Here is a 19753-nt window from a genome sequence, read left to right on the forward strand (position 1 = left end):
TACGTAAAGACTACTCTGGCTGCCTATCAAAAGTGATATGATTGGTTTCTGTGCATGGGAAGAAATGAATGTGAGCAGAAGTCACAATACTCGTATTGTAGTTAATATATGCCCTAAAAGTCTGTGGATATATTATAAAAATAACCTAGCGAGCATTCAAAAATTAAAGCTCAATATGAATCTGAAAATAAAAGAGATGCCCCCTAAAGCCCGAAATGGTGGCACTCACCTGTAATCCCAGCATTTGGGAGGTGGATGCGGAAGGACCAGGAGTTCAAGGCCAGCCTGGGCTACAAGACATTCTATCTTCAAAACAACAATAACACAAAAACCCTCTGGGAAGGAACTGCTCATATCTGACATTGCAGGAACATTCCCACGTTCTCTAAAAGAACTCTTCAAGAACATAAATCATCAAAGTGAAAACTAAATCCAGGAAAGAGAAGGATGAACAGCATTATAAATGGTCTCTGTCAGGAAAACATTTGAAGGAAGATAACACTTATTGCTCAATTAAAAGACTCTGGAAGCCGGGCTTGGTGGTTGGATCTGCCTTCTCCACTACTAATGAGGCTGGGGTGGGGGGGGGAGGATGGGAAGTTTAAGGCAAACCCAGGCACCTTAGCAAGACCCTGCTTCAAAACAAACAGGTAAAAGGGGTCTGGGATCTAGACCAACAGCAGAGCACTTGCCTGGCCTGGCTGAGGTCCTAGGTCAGAACAGAAGCAGCACAAATACAGAGCAAAAGAACACATGACAATTCAGAACTAAATCTATGATGAGCATGTGTGAGAACGGGGCCATGAACAGGTAACTGGCTACAGGCTGAATATACCTAAGTAGCAAGTTCAACATCTGAAGGGCTCTGAAATGTTTTATTTCCAAATATAAAAATCTCTAAAATCTGAAGAGGGGGAAAACACTAGTTTAAATTTTAAATTTTTTTTTTTTTTTTTTGGTTTTTTCGAGACAGGGTTTCTCTGTAGCTTTGGTGCCTATCCTGGAACTAGCTTTTGTAGACCAGGCTGGCCTTGAACTCACAGAGATCCATCTGCCTCTCTGCCTCCTGAGTGCTGGGATTAAAGGCGTGTGCCACCACCGCCCGGCCAAAATTATTTTTATTTTGAATTCTCTCTCTCTCTCTCTCTCTCTCTCTCTCTCTCTCTCTCTCTCTCTCTCTCTCTCTCTCTCTCTCTCTGTGTGTGTGTGTGTGTGTGTGTATGTGTGTCTGTGTGTGTGTGAGTGAGGGTGTGTGTGTGTGTGTGTGTATTGGTATGTTCCAGGAGTGCAGTGCCCAGAGGCCAGAAGTCGGAGCTGTTGCTGGCTGTTGTGAACTCCCCAGCATGAGTGTTGGGGGCTCAACCCAGTTCCTGTGCCGGAGCAGACAGGTTCTTAACCTCTCAGCCGTGAGTATTCCCGGCAGTAAAGTGATGTCCTTATTCTGGCAAAGGTTAACGGATATTTAACCCTGCCAGAAGTTTGCTTTCTCTGGGAAGAGGCTACAGACCCTGGTCATATCCTGATGTTGATAGGAAAACACAAGGAGGCATACTCTAATGTCTATACCATAACTCTGAAAAACAGAAATAAAACCTCGCACTTCCTAGTTAGTACGAGAGAACAAAGCACATGGGGTGATGTGCAACCAGGCAAAAACAAAACAAAAAGTAGCCTTGAAACAAGATGGCAGAGGTAAGTCTCAAAACTTCAATGACATTCTATACACAACTAGAAAAATTCTAAAATTCACATAGGAGTCAGTTCTCAAAAGTAGAATCATAAAGCATATGTTATCATTAGCAATGAGGGGAATGAAAAATCAAAAGTTTACTGGGATCCTATCTTGCTCCAGTAACAAGGGCTATCATCAAGCAAAAGGCACCAAACACTGGCAAAGATGCAGGTACGCTGCATATACGCTGCTGTTGGAATAGAAACAGGTGCTGCCACTATGGAAATCAGCATGGAAATTGTTCAAAAGATTAAGAATGGAAATACTACACAGCCCAGCCGTATCACCCCTGAGTGCATACCTGAATGAATCTAAACCGCTACTACAGTACTACAGAGGCATAAAGAGGAACAGAATGCTGCTGTTTACAGGAAGATGGAAGTAGAACTCATCCCCGTAAGTGAGACATGCTAGATGCAGAAAGATGAAGATCAATCACATTGTGTCTCATATGTGGAACCTACATTTAAAAAAGAAGTCAGGAGTGGTGTCACACTCAGGAGACAGAGGTAGGAAAACTGTGAGTTCAAGGCCAGCCTGGTCTATATGATCGGGAGAGTCTATCAACGTGTGTGTGTGTGTGTGTGTATGTGTGTGTGTGTGTATAGACAATTTGGAAAGATAAAAAAAGGATGGGGGACAAGAGACGATAACGGGAGTAATTATATACATGTATGAAGTCTCATAACAAGGCCCATTATTTTGTATAATATATACCAATAACATTTAAATAATTACAGAAAGCTATGCATGATCAAAACACACACAACCTGATACACCAGTAATTGCATGTAAAACTGAAGACGCAAATGACTGAAAGTTATTCTTGGCCTGAGGAGACATGCAGCTGGGAGGAGGTGATGCCGAGCTGGGAAGCCTCTGCTCTGACACTCACATCTGGAAACACCTGGGACAGACCCCAGCCCATGTCCTGCCACCTGGCCTTCCTAAGGGATACTGAAGGTACCCAGCTTATGCTCTAAGGAAAGTGACTGTCTGCCTTCCCTATGATCAAGAAAGTAGGAGGCATCTGGGGACAGAGTCTTACTCATTGTGGGGGAAGAGGTGATCTGCCAGTGTGTGCTGATGCCGGCAGAACTAGGAGGCAGGGGGAGGCTGGAGATGGGAACACGTGGAGGCTGTTCTAAGATCTAATCCCACATGCCAGCATCACACGTCTCAGGTGAGTGGGCAGTCAGCATCGAGGGTGTCAACCAGGGTCTATGACGTCCCTGTCAAGACTGCCTCCTTTCCTTCCTCTTCCTTTTCTTTCTCTTCCCTTCTCCCTTCCTCCCATCACCCTCTCCCTCTCCACCCCCACCCCACTCCTTTCTTCTTCCTCTTTATTCATCTAGATGTGGGTCTGGCCACCTGGATCCAGACTAGCTGTCCAGATTCCAAACACACGCTGAAGCTGTGACTGCCAACTTGAAAGTCTGTTGCCCTTCTCACTGGTTGTCCCAAAGCCTGTTCCCCTCCTCACCAGATGTCCCCGCTGCCCTTTGGCTCGGTGGCAGACCTCTGAGGAGGTCTCAGCCTCTGCCTCCCATCTCTGAAACCTTCCTCCAGCCTGTGCCCTCAGTTGTTTATATTTGTGCCTCTTAACCTGACTCAGCTCTACACTTCGTAGTGGAGTGGCAAATATCAGAAACCAGGCACTGCTCCCTGGGTTCTTCCCCCAGATACAACTCCAAAGAGAGCCCAAAAAGGTGTGCAAAAGCATGGATGCATCCCCCAATGCAGGCGAAAAATGCTGAGACTTTGGTGAAACGGCCCTTTGAACTTTAAGAGAAAACACTAAAAACTGACTTTTCAGCTTTCACTGATGGGGGAATCAAGGGTTCCAGGACACAGAACAAGAAAGATAGTGACTTCTAGAGATGGCACATCCACAAGGACCCCATCTAGAGATTGTTGCCTTCCTGTACTCCCCACACGTCCTGTGCAGAGGAAAGATGATCAAGGCTATTTTTCAGGCAAGTGGAGAAGCCTATGTCTCCTTGGGTATAGGTTTGCATCAAACTATGTCATCTCACTGAGCATACAGGGACAGGCTTGCTCCTTCTTGTTGGAACTGTGCTCGCTCTCTGAGTCAGGTTTATCACAGGGCAAAGTCAGGTGCCTGGCAGCAAGACTGGCTGCATCAGCCACTCACTGTTCCCAGAAAAGGGGAATTTTTTTTTTTTCAGCTGCAAAGTACTGACAGGCTATGAAAGCCATGTCACCTGGGACTGCCTCCAGGGAAGGAGCCTCCAGCTGGCTCCCTGGCCCTGGGGGAGGATTCCCTTTGGCAGCGACACCAGCTTCCTCCACGTGAAGGCTTAAGAATAACAGCAAGTGATAGTCCACAGCTACTAGCCCCAGAGACGCCAGTTCTTGATGCCACACTATTCCAGTCATGGTGTCTGGGGAGAGGGGACTGAGGGGGTAGGTGTGTGTGAGGCCTAAGATCCCCTGGGTTGGTGTGCAAATCGTAAGCGTGAGTGCCCACTTGGGGAAGACGTTCCGTGACTGTGGAGTTCTTAGAGGAGCCAGGGACACTCATGCTCTGATGCTGCTCTCAGGGATGGGAATGTTATGGTTTGAATATAAAATATGTTGAAGGCTTGGCTCCCAGCTGGTGGCTCTATTTTGGGAGGTGGTGAAAACTTTCAGAGGTAGGGCCTAGGTGGAGAAAGCAGGTGACTGAGAACAGGTCTTTGAAGGGATTCTTGCTTCTGGTCCCTTTCCTCCTCCTCCTCCTCCTCCTCCTCCTCCTCCTCCTCCTCCTCCTCCTCCTCCTCTTCCTCCTCCTCCTCCTCCTTCTCTCTCTCTCTCTCTCTCTCTCTCTCTCTCTCTCTCTCTCTCTCTCTCTCTCTGTCTCAGCAAACAGCTTTCTGCTCTATGTATTCCTGCTATCATGATGTTCGGCCTTACCTTGGGCCCAAAATGAGTGGAGCTAGAAGACTGCCAACCAAACCCTCTGCACCAGTGAGCGGCAATAAATAAACCGTTCTTCCTTTTAAACTGTCCTCTCGGGAGCTGTCAGTGATGAAAAAAGTACCAGACACAGAGAAGAAATTGAGGAGGGCAGCAGAGGTCTCAGAGGCATAGCCAGGGCATCATGGGAACAGAACAGAGCCTGGGAGCGGCCCTGGGAGCTGGGGAGAAAGGAAAGATACAATGCTGGCCCACAACCCTGATTCCATCTCAAAGCCACTTTGGGAGGCCAGTCACTTACAGATAAGGAGAATGAGGCAAGCTGAGGCTGGAAAGCTGCAGGCTGGTGTGCTAATGAGCCACGGAGCAGCTAAACCCACCTCTTCTTTGAGATCTTTCTGTTCCTTACAACTACTACCTGCCTACAAGTGAGAAGCTAACAGCAGCATGGCCAAATCCTGATAACAGGCAGGTAATATAAAGGAAGAGTAAAGACACCTGAGGCTAGCCGTCACGCAAGGTTTGAGGCTGTACTTTCCATCCCCACTCCCAGCTGACTCCATCACATTCTCTTAGACTCCACACCTGCCCCCAGGCAGATACGCAGACCTGGGAAGCGAAGATGCACGGATGCACTGGTGGTTCCCTTTAACAGGGTCCTGAGCATTAAGGATTCTAAACACACCATCACCAGCTAGCTTCCTATTCCCCTGCAACTACTACTTTCTTTATTCTCCCCTCCAATCTCATCTCAGAAACAAAGCCAACTCAGATAAATTTCACAGTTCCCCCAAAACAGCTCACCTCGAGTCTGTGGACCTGTCGTGCATTGCTGGTGGGATGTAATGTTAAACACATGACCCCTAGCAGTGCACCTAGGAGAAGTGAAAGCTTTACATTCACACAGAAGCAAGAGTTGAGTGTTCCCAGCAACGCCGTCCATCCAAGAGCCAAGAAGTAAAGACAGCCCCAGGAACCAACAAAAGAGTAAGCGAAGTTCATACACCAGAGTGTCAGCCACACACCAAAGAGAAGACTCTAAATGCCTACTGCAGCTCACCAAACCTGCCAAGCACCGGAGCCATTCACAGATGACTCGTGCTATAGGATTCTATGCATAGGAGATGTGAGAACACAGAGAGTAGACGGGGGAGTTTGGGGTCTGGGGGAGGGAAGATGAGGAGTGGCTGCTCATGCATGAGTGTCTGGAGGGGGAGATGATGGCTGTGATTCTAGTGATTATCAACTTGTGAATCGATTGGTGGTTTACAGACAAACAACTTTGACAGGTATGCTAAAACTCACAATTGTGCGTGTGGATTATATCTCTTCCCCTCTGTGTGTATGTGTTTGTTTATTTGGTTGATTTTTCTTTCTGTCTTACAGTGCTGGATGTCCTGGAATTTACTCTGTAGATCAAGCTGGCCTCGAACTCACAGAGATCCATCTACCTCTGCCTTCCGAGTGCTGGGATTAGAGTTGTACCATGCCCAGCTGTGAATTATATCTTAATGAAAAATATAAGAAAAAAATTAGCCTCCCTCCCCTTCTCTGAAACCCATGCTCTACCTCTCCTTCTCCTGATGGTGGATATACCTCTGTGCTTCTGAGTCCATTACTTCCTCTAGGCAATGCCTTGATTCTGCTCTTTCTATGAAAGGCAGCTCATATTTGATGAGTCTAAAATTAGTCTTTTGATTCCCAGTCCCACGCGACAATTTATTTTCTCTTCGCCCATCCTATGCCTGTTCTCCACCCACAAACCCTGTGGTTTCTCCTCAAGCTACATCTGGAATCTACCCCTTCTTGTTTCCTCCCCTACAGCCCTAGGCCACAACCTCATTGTACCCGGTTTGATTCCTCCACACCTGAGCCAGAGTAATCCTGAAACCATCAGTCAGATCATACCACATCTCTCCTCTGCTCGAAGCCAGCAGTCCCATCCAGATAGCTCCTCAACTCACCTATGAGCCTCCTTGTGATTAGCATGCAGAGCACCTGCACGTACTGCAAGGCAAATTCATCTCGCCCTTCAGCTCCCTGTGTCCCACCTGACCTAGTAGAGCTGCCAGGACCAGCAGGAACAATCTTTGCAAGGCCCCCAGACTGGCTTCTAGTCAGCAAGGAAAGCCTGGTCAGCAGCCTCTGCTAGTACAGCCCTAAGAGCCAATCACCAGCAAGAAAAGATTTAGCCATGTGAGAGCTCTCTACCTGCAAACCCTGACCCCAGCACCCTGGACATCAAGGAGCTCCAGGCCACTGAAAGCATTTGTGCAGAATTGGCTCACACTGCCAGGAGAAAGGATTGTGTACAGACCTGCAAGGCTGGATTCATCACCCGAGGTCAGGGGCCATACTTGCTCCCACAGAGCAAGAGGGAAATTCCCCAAGTCACTGTCTTTGGGAAAGAGGACCAAGAGTAGGACAGGCCAGCACTGACTGTACTCCATGCTTGGTTGGAGAGCATCTGATGTGCCCACTCTATTGTTGACCATGGGGGGGGGGTGAGCATAAATGACCACTGGGCTGAAGCCCCAGCCCAGAAAAAGCTCTCAATAAACATTCCAGTTCCTTCCTGCCCTTCCCATGTCCTCCTCTCTTCCTGCTCTTCAGAAAGAGTGTGGATTCGAATGTTCAGGGAAAAGCCAGGTCCAGGCCCCCCAGAGAAGACAAGAGCACTTGTGTCTAGTTTTGAGCTGAAGCCAGGGTGGAAATGTCCTGGATTCTGAGGGTGCCAGAGGACAGATGGCCAGGCTCTCGCTCCTCACAAAGACAGCCCTCGCTGAGGAGACAGCAAGGAACAGCAAGGTTGGGAGCCTGGGTCTGAGAGCTCCTGGGCAGGAAGGGGTCTGGAGAATAGCTCTTTGCTGTTTTGTGGCAATGGACGTTCCAGAAGCTGGCACGGAAGAGAGTGAACTTAGAGCCATGTAGGGAGGGGAGGCCCAGGAACAGCTGCTTCTCTTGTAAGTGGACAGAAGTGTGTGTCCACAGCTATTCTGCACACTTAAAACTTGTACCAAAGTAGAAGTCAATATGAGAGGGTGGAGAACATGCTTAGTGGGGTCAGGAGGCTGAGGCCTGGCTCCGCCGTTAGCCAGGTATGGTTCCAAGCAAGTCATTTCTCTACCTGCACTGGGTGTAACCCAGGGGGCTGGCATGACGAGCTCAGCCACCTCCAGGATCTAACCCAGCAGAACCAACAGGACACATCATTGCTAAGACAAGGAACTGAACAGAAGGACCCAAAGAGAATTACAGATCACTCATAGCTGCCCTTTCCGTAACAGCCAAAAGAGGGGAAGGCCCACATGTATCATTGGAGGGAATGACACCAGAAAGTGGCACACAACGCAGTGAGGTATTAATTCGGCCTTAAAAAAGGAAGAAAAGCCAATGCTAAGAAGTCAGCTATGAAAGGACAAGGGTGCCATGGCACCGATCCTTAGCATGTGTGCGAGGCATGCAGGGTTGCCACATTCAGAGACAGAAGGCAGAATGGTGACTGGGTGAAGCAGAAAGTCAGTGTGTATAATAAATAGGTAAAGAGTATCCGTGGGGGCCGGGTGGAAAAGTTCTGGGAACAGAGGGTGAGGATGACACAGAGCAAGGGTATTGGACTGAACACCACACGCCTGTACATTTCAATGTAGTTCCAATAGGAGATCTTATTATATATAGTAATATATAACATATATATATATATATATATATATAACATTTATATAAATATGTGTTTGTCAACAGAAAACTAACCCGAGGGAGGGAGGACTTAGTCAGAGATGTTTAGTTCACCAGCCTTGATTCTGTTGGTCATGAGCCTGTGCCGAGACTAAATATCATGATGGCAGGGATATGTGAGGACAAAGCTGTTTGTCTCAGGGTGGACAGGAAGCAAAGAGCAAGGGAGGGACTGGAGATACACCTCCAGTGACCTGCTTCCTCCAAGTAGCTCTCACCTCCAAAAATGTTGTCCCTGGCTGGTGACCAAGCATTCAACACATGAGCCCGTGGGAGACATTCTGTCTTCAAACCATAACACTAACCCTTATTTTCACCTGCAACAGCAGCTACTACGACAGTGTTCATAAGTAGAGACAGACTGTGTCCACCAGCTTTCCAGCAGTAATGCCCACTGACATCATCACTATTGTGACGATCCCCACCTCCTGTCCCCCCTCTGCCCCTGCATACACACAGAGTCACCGTCTCTACCATTGTCGTTCATGTTGTCAGGCTCTTGGCCTCCTCAGTCTGGAACAAGAAAATGCAGAATCCAGAGCACTCTGAGACTGGCTGGGTGTCAGGTAACTGAAGGCATCTGCCCCCAAGCTTGGCATATCTCTAGATGGTAGCCAGCAGGAAAGCAGGACCGCAGAGCACTGGTTGCCCAGGGAAAGCCTTGGCCCTCCCAGGTTTGCAAACCTCCCTGAAAGAGACTGACCCCAGAAAGGTTTAGTGTTATGCCCAAGCCTAAAAATAACAGGCCTTTGATTAAGGATTTCTGTACATGGGGTCATCCTTCTAAAAGCCACAACTGGCTGAAATGTTTTAGCCCTTTTTAATGGGGGATCTTAGGTTGTAGACCATGCTAGTCTGGGCATCTAGTATCTATTCCCAGGGATGGCCTCGGTGGGCAATGCCATATGCTAAATGTGCTGTCTAGTTTTATGTCAACTTGACATGAACTGGAGTTATCAGAGAGGAGGGAGCCTCAACTGAGAAAATGCCTCCATACTAGGCTGTAGGCAGTTTTTAAATTAGTGATTATGAAGTGCCCAGGCCATGGTGGGTAGTGCCATCCCTGAGCTAGTGGTCCTGGGTTCTATAAGGAAGCAAGTTGAGCAAGCCATGTAAGCATCACCCCTCCACGGCCTCTGCATCAGCTCTGGCCTCCAGGTTCCTGCACCAGTTGACTGTCCCTGTCTTGACTTCCTTTGATGATGAACTATGATGTGGAAGTGTCAGCCAAATCAACCCTTTCCTCCCCGACTTGCTTTGGTCCCGGTGTTTCATCACAGCAATAGAAACCCTAACTAAGACACTAAGTCAGGCCCAGTTTCACAGATTTGAGATTCAAAGTAATGCCACAGCCCTATTTCCCCGTCTCTGCTGCTAGGAACTCTTATCACAAAATCTAAAAGGCACTCTGGAAAATAACTTTCTCCCCTTCAGAAGCAAATGTTCAAAGTTACTTAGAAAAACACTAAAGAAGCTTACATGGCAATAAAAGAAATAACATTGACTGAGCCACAACTTGTACCAAGCAGTGTTCTTTTCTGCATGTATTATGCAATATTTCTCTGGATGTTTTCTGTGGAACACAACTCAAAATGAAGTGGCCAGAATGGTTCTTTGGGGAAATCCTAACAATATACTCTACTAATGTGCTCCTAATATATACTGTACAGTAAAGGGTTTTATGAGACCTGTAGTAAAAAATCTTATTTCCACTTGTTTAACTCAGTCTATCCTAAGGCATAGTATATATTCCAATAGATAATGCCTACAATTATTTTAGAAAGTGCAAGCTGACAGCCAGGCAGTGGTGGCGCATGCCTTTAATCCCACTACTCAGGAAGCAGAGGAAGTGGAGCTCTGTGAGTTAGAGGCCAGCCTGATCTACAAAAGCTAGTTCCAGGATAGTCTTCAAAGCTACAGAGAAACCCTGTCTCAAAACAAACAAACAAAAAAATAAACTAAGAACAAAAGAAAGAAAGAACAAAAGAAAGAAAAGAAGGAAGGAAGGAAGGAAGGAAGGAAGGAAGGAAGGAAGGAAGGAAAGAAGGAAGTGAGGGAGCAAGCTGGATACAATGGCATGCATCTTTCATCCCTTCAAAGACAGGGTCGAGCAGATTTTTGTGAGTTCAAGGTCAACTTGGTCTACATACCAAGTTCTAGGCTAGCCAAAGCTACAGTAAGACCTCAAATGGAAGGAAGGAAGGAAGGAAGGAAGGAAGGGAGGGAGGGAGGGAGGGAGGGAGGGAGGGAGGGAGGAAGGAAGGAAGGAAGGAAAGAAGAAAGGAAGGATCCATGAGACAGCTCGGCATGTGCCTCCAAGCCTGATGACCTACCTGCATTGACCTCACTAATCCCTAGGACCCACACAGTGGAAGGAGAGAAGCAACTCCTACAAGTTCTCCTCTGACCTCCACATGTGTGTCACAGCTTAGGAAAGCACACAAGCTCATGTGCATACACAAATGTACTAAATAAAATGTAATAAGGAAGTGCATAAATGTAAATATATTGTTAATAGTTATGAGTATAATTTTTGCTAAGAATTAAGAAAACAAAAAAATAATGTAGCGAACCAATTGAACCTGTTACTGCAAATAAATTGTTCAGTATTTGATAATTCATTTATTTATTAAAAATATTTACTGACAGAAATAACGGGTGTGTGAATACTGATGTAGATGTCTTGGTTATGGGAGATCTCACCAATAAAGTGACATTTAATGTACCTCAGCTGGTAAAGTGGTTGCCTACCATGCCTGAAGGCCTGGCATATATACCTATAATCCCAGAACTCATGAGGCAGAGGCAGGAGGATTAGAAACTCAAGTCCAACCTCAGCTGCACAGCAGTTTTAAAGCCATGAGACCTGCCTTAAAACAAAAGACAAATCTTCATGAGTTATCTCTGCAGAAGAACATGCTAGGAGGGGAGAAGACCACATGCAAATTTCTGAGTAGGGATTCACCTGTCTACCTGTACCCTAGGAGGGGAGAGGACCACATGCAAACTCACAAGTAGGGATTCACCTGTCTACCTGCACCCAATGAAATGCTCAAAACCTCAGGTTGCCCACAAGCCCCCAAAGACTGGTGTGTTTTATGATGATGCACTTCTCATACCATAACATACATCAATCACTTTAGGAGAGGGTGGGGATGCTGATAGACAAAATGCAGGTGCCCAACAAAGTCCTGACAGTTTCAAGAGAGGTGAAACTTAGGAATGACGAAGCCATTTTAATATGATTGGAGGGCCAGTTATCAAGAGGTTGTATCAGTCCTAAATACCTATGAAGGACCACTTGTCAAGAGGATATATTGGTTCCAAGCATCTGCGTATTTAACAACAGAGTGTTAAAAAAAATGCACCAGGCAAAACCCCAGCTGAAAATAAGGAAATTTACAATTTTTACACCCTGACATGCAACACTCTGCTTTTAATAAATGACAGAACAAGAATTCAGAAAAACCAGTGAAGATACAGAAGACTTGGGCATTATCAGTCATTGTGATCTGTGAGACAAACTCTGAGAACATCTATGAAGACAGCTCATCTTCTGGGCACTGAGACAAGCCTCAAAAAAGACTTCAAATAATTCACTGTATGTTCCCTGACACACTGGAATTAAAGATCCAGAGCAGAGAGATCTTTGGGAAAGTACCAAATTCTTAAAAACTAAGTCAGATACTTCTAAATAACCTATGGGTCAGAGAAAAAGTCTAAAGGGAAATTAGAATTTGATATGAATAGAAATTAAAACATAAGCCAGGTGTAGTAGCTTATGTCTTTAACCCACCCAGCGCTTGGGAGGCAGAGGTAGGCAGATCTCTGTGAGTTGAAAGCCAGCTTGGTTTACAGAGTGAGTTCCAGAGAAAGCTAAATAGTGAGACCCTGTCTTGGAGAGAAGGAAGGAAGGAAGGAAGGAAGGAAGGAAGGAAGGAAGGAAGGAAGGAAGGAAGGAAGGAAGGAAATAAAGAACAATTTGTGGGGCACAGCTAAAGGAGTAATTCAGAGAATTTTATAGCGCTAAATGAATATCCAAGAAAGAAAAAATGACTTGAAGCAACAGCATCTGCTTGCATTCCAGGCAGTTCTAATGAAGTGGAGCATGGTGTTGTGACATTGAAGTCTCAGGCACTTGGGAGGCAAAGGTGGAAGGATCACTGAGCCCAGGAGAAGGCGACTAGCCTGAGCAGAACAGCAAGCCACCCCTTTCCAAGGACATGAGAACAAGAGAAACTTACATCTAAAGTAAGTAAAGAAGAAAGAATAGTTATGAGTGAAAACTCAATGGAACTAAATGAGAATAATCAATGGATGTAAGTGCGGGCTCTTTGAGAAAATCAATACTTATGAAACCCAACCCTGCCTGATCAAGAAAAGGGGAAAGAAAAAGGTACAAGTTACTAACATCAGGAATGAAAGATGACATCACTGTAGAATTTACAAGTATTGTAAAGGTAATAAAAGAATATTACGAACACCCTTATGGCAATAAATTTGTCAACTCTGATAAATGAAACATTTTTTTTTAAAGTCACCTAGTACCCGAGTTCACTGAAGACTAGAGGTGACTTAATGACCCTATGTCTGTTGAGGGCATTTAGCTGACAGTTTAGAAGCTTCTCCATAAGCTTGCAGTCCAGATGGTCTTGTTGGGGAATTCTACTGAATGTGTACGAAAAAAACTAAAAGAGGCTTACTGAAACTTTCCTAGAGAATTGAAAAGGAAGGGTTAATTTCCGACTTGTTCTAGAAGGCCAGCATTACTTTTATACTAAAGTTAGATAAATAAATTATAATTAAAAATGGTCTAATATCCCTCAAGAATACAAGTAAAACATTTCTGTATCAAATTCTTTCCAACTGAAGCCAATGGCATATGAAAGGGCAATTCATCCGAACCATGTGCTGTTTATTTCAGGGATGAAAAATTAGTTACACACTAGGGAAAGGGCCAGCAAAGGCTCTGTGTGGTACCTGCTACCAAGCCTGACAACACGAGCTCAACTTCCAGGACCCACATGGCGGAAAGAGAGAATGGGTCCCCCAAGTTGTGCTCTGACCTCCACATACAGGCTGCAGCACATGCCCCAATCTCCCCCAAGACCCACACTAAATAAAAGTAATTAAAATGATTTTTAAAATCGAGGGAGGGAAAACCTCAACATAATTTACCACATTAGCAAACTAACAAAGAAAAGCCACGTGATTATCTCAGCCAGAGAAGGCATTTGACAACACCCGACATCCGTTCCTGATTGAAACCAGCTGCAAACCAGGGAAGGGAGCCTCCTTGACCTGACAAAGGGCATCTCCACCAAATAAGTCTATAGTTAACATCAGACTGATGCCAAAAACTGAACACTTTCATTAGGACCAAGGCACAGATTCTGTTCTTATTCTGCCACTCAGCACAATACTGGTGACTTTAGTCACTGAAATAAGGGAAGAAAAAGAAATAAAAACCATTGATTGAAAAGGAAAAGATAAAACCGCCTTTACCACCATGATCGTCCATGCAGAAAGGAATCTCACAAAGAGCCACTAAGGCTAATAACCAGAAGGTTATATGATTGATATATAAAAATCAATTATATTGGAGGATCAGGAGGCACAGGGAAGGCAGTGAGGGGGAAAATGGATTTGAATAAAATACAATGACATATATGTGTAAAGTGCCACAATGAAACCCATTACTTCATAGTTTATGTTAAACTAATTTTAAAAATTAGAAATCATAGCCAGGCAGTGGTGGTGCATGCCTTTAAATCCCAGCACTTGGGAGGCAGAGGCAGGCACATTGTGTTTGAAGCTAGCCTGGTCTACAGAGGGAGTTCCATGACAACCAAGGCTACAGAGAAACCCTGCCTCAAAAAACAAAACAAACCCCCAAAATTAGAAGTAGTGTATACTGATATATTCTAGCAGCAAACAACTGAAGCTGAAATTTAAAACATTTATCATAGCATCAATGCAGATATAAGTATAAACCTAACAAAATGTACATAAGAGACCTATGTATTCAGAAGCACAAAACAAGTGAGAGATCAAGGAAGACCTAAGTAAATAGAAAGAGACAGTGTTCACAGGTTAAAAGGCTCAGCAGTCAGCTAAGACATCTGTTCTCAGAACTGAGCACGTGGTTCAAGGCTATGTCATTTGCCTAGCATGTGTTAAGGCTCAGTACCAAACACTACAAAAATTCCTTCAGGTTGTACACAAATTCAACACTATCCCAAATAAAATCAGAAATTATAACTGAGTCTATAATTCATATACTCATTCTCATGGCTTCAACTGCTAAGTTACCATAGAGCTATAGCTGTTAAGGCAGTGGCAATTTGTCTTAAGTCAGACATCCAGATCAAAGACAGATTACACGGGGAACTGGTTCTCACCATTGGGACAAAGTCAACTGGGAGCTGGAAGGAAGAATCTCTTTAACAGGAACCCTGGAAGATCTGTTCCACCCCCAGCCACATGCAAAGTGTACAGAATAGAACAAAACGTAAATGAAAAACCCAAACAATTCAACTTCCAGGAGAAACCATGAAAAACACAGCCGTGACCTTGGGTTAGGCAAAGATTTCTTAGACAAAATACCAAAAGTACACTCTGTGATAGAACGAATAAACTAGACGTCATCAAAACAGAAACGTCTAGTCTTTGAAAGGAACTGTTGGGAGGATGGAAAACAAGACACAGACTGAGAAAAATATTTTCATTTATCTGAAAGAAACTTGTAAGTCAGCAGCTTTCCAAGCTCTCCTCCTAGACCAGCGCCCTGTGAATAATGGGCTTCACTCAGGAAGAGACTTGGGCAACAGGGAATCATGGCCAGCGGGAATCTAGAGCGGGGGTCTCCAGCCTCGGCAATCCCTACAGGGTGTGTTAAAACCAAGTCACTGCCCTCCACCCTTGGAGTTTCGGAATGAGAAGGGGTCTGGATTCACATCTCTAGGAAGCTCCTTGACCACCACACTTTGAGAAACCCTAATTTTGAACAGAGTAGAAATACAATGTCAGATGCAAGCTCTCCCGGCAAAGGGGCATGTCCTAGGTACACTCTGGTTAGTAAGAAATCAGTTCTCAGGTATTGTGAGAGCCTCCTATTCTTGGGTGACCTTTCTCGGTTTTCCTTAATAAATCTAAAAAGAGAAAGCTTCTGGTTTCCCACTTTTATTAGCTTAAAACTTCTGTATCTGCTCATCAGAGCTTCTGCTTAAAGAAGCAACTCCCATACAGCGTTTCTGAGCTGGCTGGCAGGGTTCTCCCCGCCCTCTTTATTCACGGTCAGCTTTCGTTACCACTAAGGTCAGTGAGCACAGGACCAGATCTCTATCTGGACGTCCCCCTGGACGCTACGTACTGCCTTACAGCAACCATCCCATAATATCAGCAAGCAGGAAACCACGTGGCCCCACTAAAGCCTATCCCATTTCTCTGATTCTCCCCATGGTAACCCACCCCATGCAAGGCTGTCATCAGGTCTCACCATCCAAAATGGCCCACTGATTGTCAATCTCCGTATGCTTCAGGTACGAGTCTTCAATGGTGGGGTCGTAGTCAGGCACAAAGATCTTCTGGAAAAACTGGATGGTGAGGGCGCTCTTGCCCACACCTCCATCTCCCACCACTACTAGTTTATACGTGGGGAGGTTGTCACTGGGCACAGCGCTGGTGGCCATGCTTCTGGTAGCCACACCTAGGGAAGAAAGACAGATGGGATGAGGGAGGGGTCTCTTTCTTTTGAACTAGGGAAAAATAATCATGGGCTTTCTTTCCTGAATTTGAGAGAAATATTCATGGGAACAAAAACTCCCAGAGGTCGATTAGAAAGTGAAACAAAGGCAGCAACACAATGAGAGTGTGTCATGCATGGTCCCAACACCCAGCGACAATCGCTGTTCCAGTGACCTCTTCACCACTATTCCCTCAACAGCAACTACATGCCAGGTCCGGTCTGAGTCACACCACCCCACTGCTCTTCAATGAGCTCAGCTAAAAGCTGTGTGGAGAGAGTTCCTCTACAACTAGCCTCTGCCCCAGAGCTGCACACGTAAGCAGGGGCGCTCTGGGCCAAGCAGGGACAGAAGACACACACCTTTCACATCACCGCCTATCAACTAGAACAATTCCAATATTATCGATCTGAATGCCCTGCTGAGAAAGACCTGAGGCTGTTGAGCGCGGAGGACAAAGAGGCTGTGCAATTTCAGCACGCCTGTGCTGGGGAGGCTCTTTCCAACTCAAATCTCCCACCCTGTCCTTCCATCTTCTTTATCATGCTGAAGTCATGCCGGCATTAAAGGGAATCTGTCCATCCATTTAAGCTGGGAGAAAGGGAAGGAAGGAGCAGGTGTTGTAGCGGTTCTCTCCCCTACCAGGATCTCTGCGATGCTGGGATGTTTCTGGGTATCACCAAGGGGGCAGAGGCAGGGAAGCTGCTTCACATTCTAGGAAGCACAAGCTGGCCTTCCCCAGCAAAGACCTGTGGGGGCCGCGAAGCTCTCCACTAAGACAGAGGATAGAGCTGGAAATGGGGGTCCAGGGTTCTGAAGACTGATAGGACCTTCCCAGGCTAAGACTGATTGTGACGAGGTGACAGAGAGCAGAGTGACCTTGGGAAATGCTGTCACTGAATGCCCAGAAAGAGAGGCAAATGGGGGTCATGGAAGGAACACTCAGAAAACCAGGAAGGAACCCAGTGGAGTGCTATCCATCAGCAGCCAGCTGTGGACTGGCAGTCGATGTCACACACCGGTGAAGGAAGGACACTTTGTAAGGGCCAGAGGTAGTGGCTGGCTCCAAGAAATAGATTTTCCAGACACAACAGTTGCACACATGAACTCCCAGCAATTGTGACAACATGCACAAGATGGGCACAAGCTCAGGCCAGGCCAAAGCCCAGTGTGGAGGCAGGAGGCGGTGGACACCAAATTCCACCACTAGCGAGTTGCCACTGGCCACTGGCTGCAAGAAGGAGAGTCAGCTTTCTGGTTAGTTAGCCACACACTGGGGCAGACTCCATGCCCAAAAGTAGCTGGGTAACACAAACTGGATTAGACAGAAGAAAAGGTGGAGATGCTCAAAGTCGGGTGGGTAGGGAGGTAAGGGTAGAGAGGGTAAATGTGGGAGGAACTAGGAGAGGCGGTGAATATGATCAAAATGCATTGTATAATATGATTCAAAATGCATATTCTGAAAAGAATAATTAGAACTGCTAACAGGGACAAAAGCAGCCCACTGAAGATCCTGCCAGGGAAAAGCAAGCCGCAGGGCTCACAGGCCACTCCCAAGCAGCATAAAAACCAATCCTAGGGGAGCAGATGCTTGCTGCTATCTCTGTACAGATGAAAATACCCCATTGCTGCTCTGGGGAAGAGAGAGGCTCAAGGGGTGCTGGTAAAGGGGGTGGGGGATAGCTTAACCCAGAGGACAAAAGCCTGGGGTTCCTGCCGCTACTGCTGTGTCCCTCCCACCCCTACCCCAAAGCATAGTTTTCTTCTATACCAGACTAGCAGCCAGCTTGAGAGGTATTTATAATTATTTTCGAATCTACAAGATCTTCAACGCTAGTCTGCAACACAAAGGGTGTTAACAAAAATGTGGGCTGTATGGCCATGTTGATTTGCATGTGGCTAAAGGCCAGCGCTGTTGCTGGAGCCTCCCCAATCACTGAAACCTGATGTTGACATTTCGGACTCCCCCAAAGTGTGGGGGAAGTACAAGCTTTTCTGCGGGCAGGAAGAATATAAATCTGTCAAAGCTTGGCTGAGAACAGGCTTTCAGAAATGGATCAAAATTAAAAAGGGGCACACCCTCTTTAACACTCTGTCAGGTGAGACTTTATTGCAAGGAAAAAGTCTAATCGGGGAACGTCACAAAAATGTTAGGAATGGGGAGATGGAGGTGTGAAGAATCCAAATGTTGGGGGAAAGAAAGGGGGCAGATACATGCAGCAACCAGGTAACTGGCTGGCGCAGTGGTACACACCTGTAATCCCGGAACTGGGGAGGCTAAGGCAGTAGGGTCACACATTCAAGCAAATGTGTACATGCATGCATGCATGCATGCATACATAGAAACAAAACCAAAACAGGATGCTTAACAAACCTAGAAAAAGATTTGTACTATATATGGAAAAACGCCAGACTTCTGAACAGCAAAGGTATAGGACCACTATTACAGGGAGGCATGCATCCATGACTATCCTGGCCCGGAGGTGGATCCCAAAACAGCAAGGTTTGGAAGGTGACTATCCCAAAATCAGACTGCAGGGCTCTTTGATTTCCTGTATCTGTTTTCCCTCTCTCTCTCTCTCTCTCTCTCTCTCTCTCTCTCTCTCACACACACACACACACACACGCATACACACATCAGCTCATGCATACAGTCAACATCCTTAGCCATGAATTCTATATTTACAGATTCAAATCAACTATGAGTTGTAAATTATTGAAAATTTGGCAATCATACCAAAAGCAATCTACAGATTCAAATGCAATACCCATCAAAATCCCAGCAAAAATTTTCATAGACCTTGAAAGAACGGTACTCAACTTCATATGGAAAAGCAAAAAACCCAGGATTGCCAAAACAATCCTGTACAATAAAAGAACTTCTGGAGGCATCACAATCCCTGACTTCAAACTCTACTACAGAGCTACAGTAATGAAAACAGCCTGGTATTGGCATAAGAACAGACAGGAGGACCAATGGAACCAAATTTAAGACCCAGATATCAATCCACACACCTTCGAACACCTGATATTTGACAAAGAAGCAAAAAAATCAAATGGAAAAAAGAATATTTAACGAATGGTGCTGGCATAACTGGATATCAACATGTAGAAAGATGAAAATAGACCCATATCTAACACCATACAAAAAACTCAAGCCCAAATGGATCAAAGACCTCAACATAAAGCCAGCCACACTGAACCTCACAGAAGAGAAAGTGGGAAGTACACTTGAATGCATTGGCACAGGAGACCACTTCCTAAATATAACCCCAGCAGCACAGACACTGAGAGAAACAATTAATAAATGGGACCTCCTGAAACTGAAAAGCTTCTGTAAAGCAAAGGACACGGTCAACAAGACAAAACGACAGCCTACAGAACGGGAAAAAAACCTTCCCCAACCCCAAATCAGACAGAGGTCTGATCTCCAAAACATACAAAGAACTCAAGAAATTGGTCATCAAAAAACAAATAATCCAATAAAAAAAATGGAGAACTCTCAACAGAGAGAACAGAGAACTCTCAACAGAGGAATCTAAAATGGCTGAAAGACACTTAGGAAATGTTCAACATCCTTAGTCATCAGAAAATGCAAATCAAAACAACTCTGAGATTC

The 19753-nt window shown here is 45.6% G+C and overlaps 1 protein-coding gene across 1 annotated transcript in view; it reads right to left on the bottom strand.

Annotated features, from left to right (window-relative positions):
• Positions 1-19753, bottom strand: part of Mras (muscle RAS oncogene homolog) — a 53111-nt gene that overhangs the window by 9870 nt on the left and 23488 nt on the right. The window contains exon 2 of the mRNA XM_038324065.2: positions 15888-16097. Coding sequence (XP_038179993.1) covers positions 15888-16080 — 193 coding nt within the window. The 5' untranslated portion in view covers positions 16081-16097. The remainder of the gene's footprint in view (positions 1-15887; positions 16098-19753) is intronic.

Source organism: Arvicola amphibius, chromosome 3 (assembly GCF_903992535.2).
Source record: "Arvicola amphibius chromosome 3, mArvAmp1.2, whole genome shotgun sequence".
NCBI classification, from domain to species: Eukaryota; Metazoa; Chordata; class Mammalia; order Rodentia; family Cricetidae; genus Arvicola; species Arvicola amphibius.